The sequence below is a fragment of the Oncorhynchus clarkii genome, chromosome 21 (genome assembly GCF_045791955.1).
Source record: "Oncorhynchus clarkii lewisi isolate Uvic-CL-2024 chromosome 21, UVic_Ocla_1.0, whole genome shotgun sequence".
NCBI classification, from domain to species: Eukaryota; Metazoa; Chordata; class Actinopteri; order Salmoniformes; family Salmonidae; genus Oncorhynchus; species Oncorhynchus clarkii.
Genome location: NC_092167.1, coordinates 42670722 through 42682895, shown reverse-complemented (window position 1 = coordinate 42682895; position 12174 = coordinate 42670722). Strand labels below are relative to the sequence as shown.

General features: G+C 44.4%; 1 protein-coding gene across 2 annotated transcripts in view; it reads right to left on the bottom strand.

Moving 5' to 3' along the window:
• Positions 1–12174, bottom strand: part of LOC139379073 (echinoderm microtubule-associated protein-like 3) — a 42359-nt gene that overhangs the window by 6807 nt on the left and 23378 nt on the right. The window contains exons 4-18 of one of the 2 annotated variants that reach the window (XM_071121836.1): positions 9472–9975; positions 8064–8180; positions 7754–7782; positions 6025–6054; positions 5617–5737; positions 5159–5308; positions 4965–5034; positions 4312–4422; positions 3941–4036; positions 2834–2968; positions 2477–2615; positions 2093–2244; positions 1848–1973; positions 1366–1497; positions 661–728 (exon numbers count right to left, since the gene is read on the bottom strand). In XM_071121836.1, the coding sequence (XP_070977937.1) occupies positions 661–728; positions 1366–1497; positions 1848–1973; positions 2093–2244; positions 2477–2615; positions 2834–2968; positions 3941–4036; positions 4312–4422; positions 4965–5034; positions 5159–5308; positions 5617–5737; positions 6025–6054; positions 7754–7782; positions 8064–8180; positions 9472–9975 (1980 nt within the window). The remainder of the gene's footprint in view (positions 1–660; positions 729–1365; positions 1498–1847; positions 1974–2092; positions 2245–2476; positions 2616–2833; positions 2969–3940; positions 4037–4311; positions 4423–4964; positions 5035–5158; positions 5309–5616; positions 5738–6024; positions 6055–7753; positions 7783–8063; positions 8181–9471; positions 9976–12174) is intronic. The other variant, XM_071121837.1, reaches the window with a different exon arrangement.

The following is a 12174-nucleotide window of genomic DNA, read 5'->3' as shown; positions in this document are numbered from 1 at the left end:
CCGTGCTGCTGCTCCAGTTTCAACTGTTCTGCCTGCGGCTATGGAACCCTGACCTGTTCACCGGACATGCTACCTGTCCCAGACCTGCTGTTTTCAACTCTCTAGAGGCAGCAGGAGCGGTAGAGATACTCATAATGATCGGCTATGAAAAGCCAACTGACATTTACTCCTGAGGTGCTGCCTTGCTGCAACCTCGACAACTACTGTGATTATTATTATTTGATCATGCTGGTAATTTATGAACATTAGAAAAGCTTGGCCATGTTCTGTTATAATCTCCACCCGGCACAGCCAGAAGAGGACTGGCCACCCCTCATAGCCTGGTTCCTCTCTAGGTTTCGTCCTAGGTTTTGGCCCTCCTAGGGAGTTTTTCCTAGCCACCGTGCTTCTACAGCTGCATTGCTTGCTGTTTGGGGTTTTAGGCTGGGTTTCTGTACAGCACTTTCAGATATCAGCTGATGTAAGAAGGGCTATATAAATTGATTTGATTTGAATAGGAAACATTGTCCGTTTTCCCCAATTTGTGGGTGTAGTCGAGGCGAATTCCTTATTATTACGTGAATACCAACTGGGACCATTTCCTGCTCTACTCTCTAGCCAGAGAGACGTGTCTCCTGAAAGAAGTTTGATGCTGTGGTATTTCAGAGAGGAGCATCTCACCTGCCTGTGCTGAGCCCAACAGACACCACAGCCCCATTAGGACAGAAGTCTGCACACAGCCCATACTCCTGAAAAATACAGTATGAATATCAGTATTTGTTTACATGTGTAGGGGTGTGCATGTGTTTACGTGTGCAGGGGTGTTTACGTGCGTAGGGGTGTTTACGTGTGTAGGGGTGTGCATGTGTTTACGTGTGTAGGGGTGTGCATGTGTTTACGTGTGTAGGGGTGTGCATGTGTTTACGTGTGTAGGGGTGTGCATGTGTTTACGTGTGTAGGGGTGTGCATGTGTTTACATGTGTAGGGGTGTGCATGTGTTTACATGTGTAGGGGTGTGCATGTGTTTACATGTGTAGGGGTGTTTACGTGTGTAGGGGTGTTTACGTGTGCATGTGTTGTTTACGTGTGTAGGGGTGTGCATGTGTTTACGTGTGTAGGGGTGTGCATGTGTTTACATGTGTAGGGGTGTTTACGTGTGTAGGGGTGTTTACGTGTGCATGTGTTGTTTACGTGTGTAGGGGTGTGCATGTGTTTACGTGTGTAGGGGTGTGCATGTGTTTACGTGTGTAGGGGTGTGCATGTGTTTACGTGTGTAGGGGGGTGCATGTGTTTACATGTGTAGGGGGGTGCATGTGTTTACATGTGTAGGGGTGTGCATGTGTTTACATGTGTAGGGGTGTTTGTGTATTGTCCACTCCCGCCCACCTCCAGCGTGGTGCACCAGTCCAGTTTGTGCTCCGCTGTGTTCCACACGCACACCTGTCTGTCATGTCCACAGGTGAGGAAGACATCCTGAGAGGGGTGAGTAGCCAAACCCCACATCTCATCCACATGACCCTGCACGGGGGAGAGCAACACAGACACACGCAATACACACACTGGTTTTAGGGGTCTATTCTCTATGCTTCTCCCTGTAGTGTGCACTTGTTCACTGCCATTGTGGATTTAAAAGGTATGGATATTGTGTAAGACACGGTGGAAACTCCCTCTAACCCATGTGTCATGACTCATGCATACAACAATATAATACTTAGAAATCCATGAGGGGGAGTGAGAAAGTGCGCACTTTGGGAAGAACGGAAAAGTGTAGGAGATCGGAGATTAGAACATGTGCAGACCAGGTGTTTAACCACAAACCACTTCACATACCACCAAGTACATACTCCATCATGCCAATGTTAACATACCTGCACTATGGCCACGAAGCCGTCAGAGAAAGTGCCCCTCAGGATGGCATTTCGGGTGGTACCAACCAACACCTCTTCCCCGTTTACATCTGTGATGCAACGGACTGCACCAAACTTTTCTGGAATCTATAATAAATTCATTTACTTTATTCTGAAATTACACACGAATACATACAAAAAGGTCTTACAAAAAGGTCAAACACGCTCGGTTTTGTTATTAAGGGTGACAATGCAAACACACACACCTCACACTCTCTCTCGGGCGCCAGGTCTGCGCTCCAGCGGATGATCTTACGGTCTTTGCCCCCGCCGCTGAGGAGAGCCCCCCCCTGCAGCATACACAGTGTAAACACACTGCCGTCATGGGCCCGTGTCTGACGCATGATCTGGAACGTCTCTTCAACAGAAGGGAGAGAGAGAGGAGGTGAAGAAGATCACTTTGTTGTCTTTTGTCACAGGTCTCTCACATTCGGAGAGCAAGCGGTAAACATAGCCACACATGTCTGGTACATTATTGGCTAAGGAGGTATTAAATCAGATGATATTGTATTATTAGTTTATATACACTGTATTTCACATGGAGAGCCTAGTCCATATTTGGAGTCCGTTTGGAACAGAGCGTTCATTACCTTTGGCTCCTTTCCCCAGTGTCTTGATGTCGCCGGGTGATTTGCCCCATGTCAGGATGTTCCCCTCCGAGTCCCCAGTCAGCACGTCTCCCGTCAGGCTGAACACGAAGCACTGGATGAACTTGGGTTTCTTGTATTTCTGACGGAGGAAAGAAGAGCAACATTACAAACCGATATTAGGTTTGAATGACGATATGACGATTTTCGCCTCCAGAGTTGGTCTTTAGCTCAATGGGCTAGAATAGTCTTTCTTGAGTCATACAGATGAGCCAGGTTTGATATACCCATTGGTCACATATCTTTTGTCTATGTGAAAAATACTTTTCAGATGAAGAGAAGTTAAGAGACTTCCCTCACCCCGAAGATGCCCTGTTTCTTGGTGAGTGAGCCTGCACTCAGGGTCCAGAAATAGATGTGAGACTTTCCACAAGTGATGATGTTGGTGCTGTCGCTGGGGTTGAACTCCACTGCAAACACTGCCTCGTTGGTGCTCTGGATTAACACACACACACACACACACACACACACACACACACACACACACACACACACACACACACACACACACGGAGAACATGTAATAATCAGATTATTCACTCAAATGCAAAATCACTGTGAACTCCAATGTTTATCTCAAACCTGCATTTCTACAAATTTGCCAACCTTTGAATTGACTTGAGGACCGTTCAGATTGTATTATAGGGCATAACACTTCTGCAACTTAGTTTCAATTTTCAGATGCATTACAGTCCAGCGGGGGATGGGAAAATGTTACATACTATGAACCATCTTATATATTTACGTGGGCTGAACCTTTTCCCTTACCACTCCTTGTGACCACTCCCAAATTTCACTGGAGATTCTCGAATCTAGGGCACTCATGACAAATGATGCTTATGCTAAATCAATTTGGCGAAAATACGAGAAGTTCTGCATGTGTGCTACAAGAAACTTGAGACCAAGAGAGAAAATGATGTCATATAAACACCCACCTAATATCCAAACCCCCCTAACACGCACACACACAGATGCATATAGAGCACACACCGGCGGACAAATTCACAGTCTAAAATATTTACACAGTTGCCGTGGCAACACCGCTGAAATGACTCTGGGAAGTAAAAACATTTGGGACAAAAGCCTGTGACAGAACTAGGTGATGTGGAAGAATTTATTTTGGCTTAATCTATGCAAATAGGCCTCCTTTTCAGGGATCTGAAGATTCTCACTAATGTAATGCCGTCTTTAACAGCCTACGCATGCAAATTACAGGCTTGGCTACCTGCAAAGATAGGGGTATATTTTTGTTGTTATAACACAAGGAAGCCGTATCAAGATGTATACTGTAAATGGTATTGATTAATTGCAATATGAATAGGAATCTGTGTGTCTTTGTACGTGCCTGTGTGCTTGCATGAACACGTGAGTGTGTGCACATGTGCGTGTCTTGGTGCATTGCTTTACCTTAACCTCTGTGTGCTTGGTTCCTTTGGCACAGTCCCACACAGACAGCATGTGTTCATTGGAGTCATCAATCACACAGAGGAAGGCTCCAGCGTCCTGCAAGCAGAGGAGAAGTAAGACGGAAAGGAGAGAAAGAACCAGTGAGAGGGCATATGACAGATGGAGAGATGATGCAGCCGTCACAAATCAGGACTAATGTATTAAAGCCTGTATTGGTTTTGTTTGAGAGTCCTGTATGGAGATTAGGTGTCTGGGGTTCTTCAATCGCCTTAGTGAGATGAGAAATACTGTACTAAATATAGGCCATAAAATCAGTAACATCTAGTGTGTGCGTGTGGGAGGGTTGTTTTGTAGTGGGAATAAACACTTACTGCAAAGGAGAAAGCCACAGACCCTACACCTCTCTCAAAGGTGCCCAGTCCTATCTGTTGTAGGGTGATCAGTGTGGAGGAATCCCAGATATGTACATAAGGCTGCAGGGGCTAAGACATAAATTAGACAAGGATTGATAATAAGTATCATGTGTGTTATTATATATTTACACAATACTTTTTTCTGTGGATGTGATAGTATGACCATTTAAAAAAAATAATAATGATTAAGTCTTAAAAAGGGACACTCCAGCAAGAAAGGAAACATAGTGACAGATTATGTTCCTTAAAAAGGTCCAATAGAGCCATTTCTGGTTAACATTTAAGTACCTTAGTGATTGCTTTCAATTAATATGGTCAAAAATAAACAAAAATTGCTAGGACTGTCTGGGAGTGGTCTGAGTGGGGAGGGGAAAACTGAAAACTAGCTGTTATTGGCAGAGAGGTTTGGCACTCTTTCTTATTGGTCTATTAACTAATTTACCGCCTGGTGATGTCACTAGGCAGGTCAAAACTCCACCTGACCAAAACAGGCTGACATTTAAGGTAGTCTTTTCAAACAGCTCTTACACTCTTACTGTAAATCTATATAAAACACAGAAAATCACATTTTTGACTGCACTGGGCCTTTAAATAGCCCAAACGCCCCTCACCTTTCCATCCTTGTCCACCCCCGCCGTCTGTCCTGATGCCACCCGTACCTTGTCTGGGTGGATGGTCAGACTGAAGTAAAGACATATCATAAAGCGTCATATATCATAAAGCGTCAACTTCACAATTGGTTTTAGTTGATTTTGTACAGTTATGTAATGATACGAGAGGTCAAGGTTGGGTCTGAGCCACTCACCAGCGGACACAGTCTGTGTGTTTGCGGTAGTGGCGCTGTGTGCGGTTGTTGATGTGGTACAACACCACCACACAGGCGATGAAGTACACCGCCTCACCCGACGACAGCAGGTACAGGTTGGCCCGGCAGTCCCGTCCTCGGTAACCGTAACTATGCGGCTCAAGTCAAGGTGACATCACTGAAGCGTCTCATTGGTTCATCAGTCTAAATCATTAATTGAGCCTAAAGCAATTTCACCCACAGCTACACCCATAATACGTGATTTATGGATGACATAACTTCCATTTACCTGAGGAGAGGATGGCTTAGCTCAAGGACATTCGATAACTTAAATATGTTTCTCTGACTGATGGGCAATATGGACTTCATGGCTTTCATCCAAGAAACTTAAAAACTAAAATGCTACATTATCAACACCCCACTGCTCGTGACTTGTGGGAGGGACTCAGGAAGGATACACCCAATCGAGTTCCAGTTTCTCTACAGGTGGCTCCATCCTCAGGTCCTCGTAGTTCTGGATGTTGGAGGGGACATACATGGTGATTGGTCGACCACGGATGAACATCTTGATTGATTGACCTGTCAGCCAATGAGAGAGGGTGAAAAATAATGTAAGACAAGACTGGACATTGGATACATATTAATCTCCAATCATTACCATGGGTTAATATGAACTTAATCTTATCCTCAAATGTTTTGCTCTTTCAACAGCCTGCCTAAACTACCAAAGACCTGGTGAGGCTACAATATCTACCAATAATTCACTCCATAACAATAAGTCAACAGTCTGTACCATTAGCCTGTATGAATCCCAAGCACCTACATTTAGTTGAATGACATAACAGTTAACACATGACGTTTCATACCTTGGGTTCCTCGTCTGGACCCGGGAGATCCTACGAGAAGAGAGGAAGAGAGACAAATAAACAAGGAACCTAGGAACACTAAATCACAGCTGATTCCAGCAGAGCAGATCATGCTTTGACATTACGGACCCTTCGGGACCAGATTCAGAGCCGGTCGAATGAGGTCTATGAGCAAACCAGAGGGGTGGTTTTCCAACACCAAGCCTGTCATCTAGACGACTGTTACTTCAATTTAAAAGGTTCGGGGAGAGGAGAATGGGTTTTACATGTTGATGGTTCTGGTTTGGGATGTTTCTGGTGGGAATCTGTCTGTCTCGCTTTGAAAAGGTTGTAAAACTAAAAAGCAGGGCTCACGTCACAAGGGAGGGAAAGTCTGCAGTTTAACTATATAGTAATGACCTGTTTTGTTAGGTAGATTTCTTTTTATTAGTCATTGTTGACCCTATTTGGAATATCCCCATGGGTCTACCTCATACCACTCCTGGACCCTGTTGAAACACATCAATGACTGCTTTTGATTGATTTAAAATGGAGTGGCATTTTCACCCGATTACCATTCAGTTAGGAGGTAGTGAGTAGGATATAGTTCAATTCAGTTATCGCTTATCTATAGGACCTGGTTACACTTTACAGCCCTCTCATGATGCAGGAGAGGCAGTTAAGAGACAACCTAACTCATGCTGAATACAGGCAGACCTGTCTCAGGCCAACTCAGACAGAGAAAGTTAATAAGTCTAGTCCCGGACAGCTCACAGAAAGAGAGAAAGAGACCAAAAAACCACACAAAAAATATAAATATTTTTGGCGTCCTTCCTTCTCCGGTAAAACATCTATCATCCCGTCAGGAGTCTGGGAGTGGTGCGACAGCACGGCTTACCACAATGGATGGCTTTCCAGGGAGCGTTGGAGTACTAAACAGACTCTCCCGTGTTTAACGGCAGAACCGGCTGCTGCTCTGCCTCGGGAAAACGTGACTGTAAAAATAAACACTGCTTTTCCTGTGATCCCAGTATGATGAGAGGTATTTTCTGACCATGTTTTTATTTCTGTGTGTGGTGGGCGGAGAAATGGACAGTGATGAACTCTAAATGACCTTTAGCCCCATAGACGACTAGATGATGCAATGTCCAGTGGTCAGTCACTTGTTGTAGTAGATGTAGTCTCCGATACGGACTTATGCTCCTTTGAAGGCTCACTCCGTGCACTCTCTGTCTCGTAGAAACCCCTTGTCCTGTGGATCACTGATCACATTTACAGACTATTATGCTACTCTGATGGGCGTATGAAACTGACTTCACGCGAACTGAATCCCCATTAGGTTCAACTGGTAAATACTTAGAGACAATATTAAATACATTAGAAGAGGGACTGTGCTTTAACTCTCTGGTTTTGGAACGAGTCCCATTATAAAGCTAAACCACACTCAAAGCCAGCGCTCGTTAAAAGCTGAAAAGTTAACTAAGCGCGAGTATTGCGCTGTCTGAATACTATCTTTGACATTTTGTAGGCAGTTTAGTGTTCCAAACTAAAGAAGGGGAATGAAAAATTACAGCCAGATCTGGCCAGCAGTCAGTCATTTAAGACTACATAGAGTTTGAATAATGCATTATAGAACGTCTAAAGTAGGGTTGCAAAATTCCAGGAACATGCAATAAATTCCCTTGTTTTCCAGAAGTCCTGGTTGCAACCCGAGTCTGGACAGAGACTAGTGTTGTTGGATATGCATTACCTGCTCCGGCGATAAGATCCTTGGTCCGGCTGTGAGAAAAGATACAACTGTTAGACACAGACACATTATATCCAAGAGACTCTTTCAACCACTGGGACCAAACGTTATATTATACAGTCTTTGGGCCCAGCTCACGCAACTGGGAGATCAAGACTTTTCATGGGAAAGTCATTTTATTATAGTAGAAGTAGAAGGGAACTCCAACGAGTGACTACTTGGGGAAATACGTCATGTTTATGCAGTCGTAGGAAAATGTGATGTGAGAATGAGTTTGAAAGACAATCTTGCTGATGGATGGGACTTCCCTCACCTCTCCTGACTGGGGGATCTGTTGAGTAGGTTGGCCGAGGATGCCGCCTTTTTGTCCAGCAGCTTCTTTGTCTTCTCCTGGGGGTCCTTCACCAGTTTCTCACTGTTCCTGCGAGCTCTGGACAATGAGTGGATAGGCAGCATAAGAGGATTTATATGCAGGGTTCCACACACACACACACACACACACACAGAGATGAACGTTGAATGTGTGTTTCAACGTGTATTCTATGATGGGGCATATTTTTCCTGGAACACACACACACACACACAGATTTTCCTGATAATGACTTGCCCAATAATTAGAGGAAATGGCCCTTGTCATGTAACCAATGATGTTCCAACACAACACGTAATAGGAAGTGAAACAGAGATGACCTCCTCCCCACTGGACACAGCCGTCAGTTCAACGTCTAGTTTTGATTTATATTTGGTTGGGTTGTCAACTAGAGTGAATTCAGCACGAAATCAATAACAGAAAAATTCACCTGTCATTGTATTTAATCTAAAAGCGCCCTGACGTTGATGACATGTTGCAAATCCAATTTGTTTTCCATGTTGATTCAACATCATTACATTGTTTTTTTTAGGGTTGAAATGATGTGGAAACAATGTTGATTCAACCAGTTTTTGCCCAGTGGGTCTCCACTGTGGCGCCTAGTGATAACACACATGCATATAGTACGCAGTAGATCAGTTTGGAACTGAATAGCCCAGTTCATATCCTTGTACATAACTTAAACACCACTGTCTTAGTACCTCTTAGTTTCCATGGTGTGGCAGGGTTGAGCTAACAGACTTCTTCATGGACAGAAACATATGCTATCAATTGGCAACAGACCTCTTGCAAGTAATAATTAGCAAACAAAACAACAAAACACACAACCACAAATGTGCATGCATACACACAACCACAAATGTGCATGTACACACACAACCACACGCGCAGAGGAAGCTGTAAAATGATTTGTGTGATTATAGAGCAGCATGCAGCGAAAGAATCTCCCAAAAGAATGTCAGATGAAAAGCCCAGTTGAAATATCCACATGGAGGAAATCATGCTGAATCAATCCATGCTTGAATTAAAGGATGAGGCTCAGATTTGATTACCAGGTTAGTGTACACACATTTAGCCCCTGTCAAACAAATGGAAAATAACCCAGCAGCCGGATCCAGCGGGAGACACGTAAGGTGTGCTCCTTGGTACTGAAGGCTTTCCATAACGCAACCTAATAGAATCAGAAAACTGACTACCGCAAACTGATTCTTAGATTAGGGTTGTGACACTGGTGCTTTGTAGTAATAAAAGCATAGAGAATAGGAGACAGTGTCAAAAAGAGGTGATTTCCCCCAAAAACCATGCAATCGGGTAGGAATGGAGAAGAGAAGTAGAGGTGGCGACAACGCACAGGGGTTTCTTCTTGCCCTCCAGGATGGTGGAGAGAGGTCCGCTCCGGGGGCTGGCGGACAGGTCCTTAGGGGGGGCTGGGGACCCCGAGATTGGGGTCTGGGAGGCTGAGCTCAAGCTCTCCGTGGAGCCATTTGGGTCCTGGAGGTCATCTCTTTGGAGGTTCCTGATGGCGGTGGGGTGGATGGCCTCCTCTACGGAAGACGCCCAACTCAGGTCCTTCTCCTCCCCTTCCTCGTCCTTCTCCTCCCGTTCTAGTCCCTGGATGTGGTGGAACTTGGCCCGAGCCTCCTCCGTCAGAGACATCCCCTCGGGGAGGGCATCCTCCAGGGAGAGGCTCTGGACGGGCCTGGTGAGAGCCAGGGGGACCCTGTCTAGCTCCTGGTCCTGCACCAGAGGAGTGAGGTCTGTCTGGGTAGCCCGATCATACGTTGGGGTCTTATGTATGAGGCCCGGGGAGTCCCCATTAGAGTCATTCTCACCTTCAGTGTTGTTTAGTACTTGGCTAAATACACACACAGTATAGAGTTGAGATTAATAATAGAGAGAATACAAACAATCATCATACAGAAAACTATTAATTTACTCAACTCTAATAAGACTTTCCTAAACAAGTTAAATGCTGTGAGTGAGTGAAAGGACTCACTGGACAGTTTATTAAGTACACCACACTGTTCTCGAAAATTGATCGCTCCTACAGACAGTGAGTCACGTGGTTGTGGATTGCTATATAACGCAGGCAGACCGACGTCGACTAATTCAGTTCCTGTTCGACAGTTTCTGTTCGGCAAAACGAGTGACCGAAGCGACTTTGAGCGTTGCATGATCGTCGGTGCCAGGCACGCCGGATCCAGTATCTCAGAAATGACTGGGCTTTTCATGCACAACAGTGTCCAGAATTTACCGAGAATGGTGCAAAAAACTAAAAACAACCAGTCAGCGGCAGTCCTGTGGGCGAAAGCAGCTTTTTCACGAGAGAGGTCGAAGGAGAAGGGCAAGAATGGTGCAAGCGAACAGGTGGGCCAGAAACAGACAAAAAACAGTGTAGTACAACAGTGTTGTGCAGAAAGGCACCTCAGAACACAAAACTCATTGGTCCTTCTCACAGATGGGCTATTGCAGCAGACGACCACACCGGGTTCCACTCCTATCAGCTAAAAACAAGAAGAAGTGGCTCCAGTGGGCACACAATCACCAAAACTGGACAATTGAGGAGTGGAAAAACATTGCTTGGTCCAACCAATCCCGGTTCCTGTTGCGTCACGCTGATGACACAGTCAGGATTTGGCTTAAGTTGCATGAGTCTATGGACCCAACCTGCATGGTGTCAACAGTACAGGTTGGTGGTGTACTGGTGTGGGGAATTTTCTCCTGGCACACGTTCGGTCCCTTGATACCATTTGAGCAACAAATGTTTCCGACATCTTGTTGAATCCATACCACGAAGAATTCAGGTTGTTCTGGAGGCAACTAGATGGATGAACCTAATAAACTGGCCAGTGTGTGTATATACAGTATAAAACTACATTACATTTGTATAGCGCTTTTCATTATACAGTTACATCTCAAAGCTCTACAGAGGGGGAAAACATGATATACAATAAAAACAATGTACATTTTGAATCAAGGCAGGTAAAAATAGGCTAGGTGCTAAATACATTTTAGATTGGGACTAGGACTATGAAAAAGACAGTCTATGAATGTTACACATAAATATACACACCTACCTACCTACCTACCTACCTACCTACCTACCTACCTACATACATACATACATACAGTTGAAGGCGGAAATGTACATACACTTAGGTTGGAGTTATTAAAACTAGTTTTTCAACCACTCCACAAATGTCTTGTTTACAAACTATAGTTTTGGCAAGTCGGTTAGGACATCTACTTTGTGCATGACAAGTAATTTTTCCGACAATTGTTACCAGACAAATTATTTCAATGTATCACAATTCCAGTTGGTCAAAAGTTTACATACACTAAGTTGACCGTGACTTTAAACAGCTTGGAAAATTCCAGAAAATTATGTCATGGCTTTAGAAGCTTCTGATAGGCTAATTGAAGTCATTTGAGTCAATTGGAGGTGTACCTGTAGATGTATTTCAAGGCCAACCTTCAAACTCAGTGCCTCTTTGCTTGACATCATGGGAAAATCTAAAGAAATCAGCCAAGACCTCAGAAAAAAAAATTGTAGACCTCCACAAGTCTGGTTCATCCTTGGGAGCAATTTCCAAATGCATGAAGGTACCACATTCATCTGTACAAACAATAGTACACAAGTATAAACACGATGGGACCACGCAGCCGTCATACCTCTCAGGAAGGAGACGCGTTCAGTCTCCTAGAGATGAACGTACTTTGGTGTGAAAAGTGCATATCAATCACAGAACAACAGCAAAGGACCTTGTGAAGATGCTGGAGGAAACAGGTACAAAAGTATCTATATCCACAGTAAACCGAGCCCTATATCAACATAACCTGAAAGGCCGCTCAGCAAGGAAGAAGCCACTGCTCCAAAACCACGATAAAAAAAGCCAGATTACGGTTTGCAACTGCACATGGGGACAAAGATCGTACTTTTTGGAGAAATGTCCTCTGGTCTGATGAAACAAAAATAAAATTGTTTGGCCATAATGACCATTGCTATGTTTGGAGGTAAAAGGGGGAGGCTTGCAAGCCGAAGAACACCATCCCA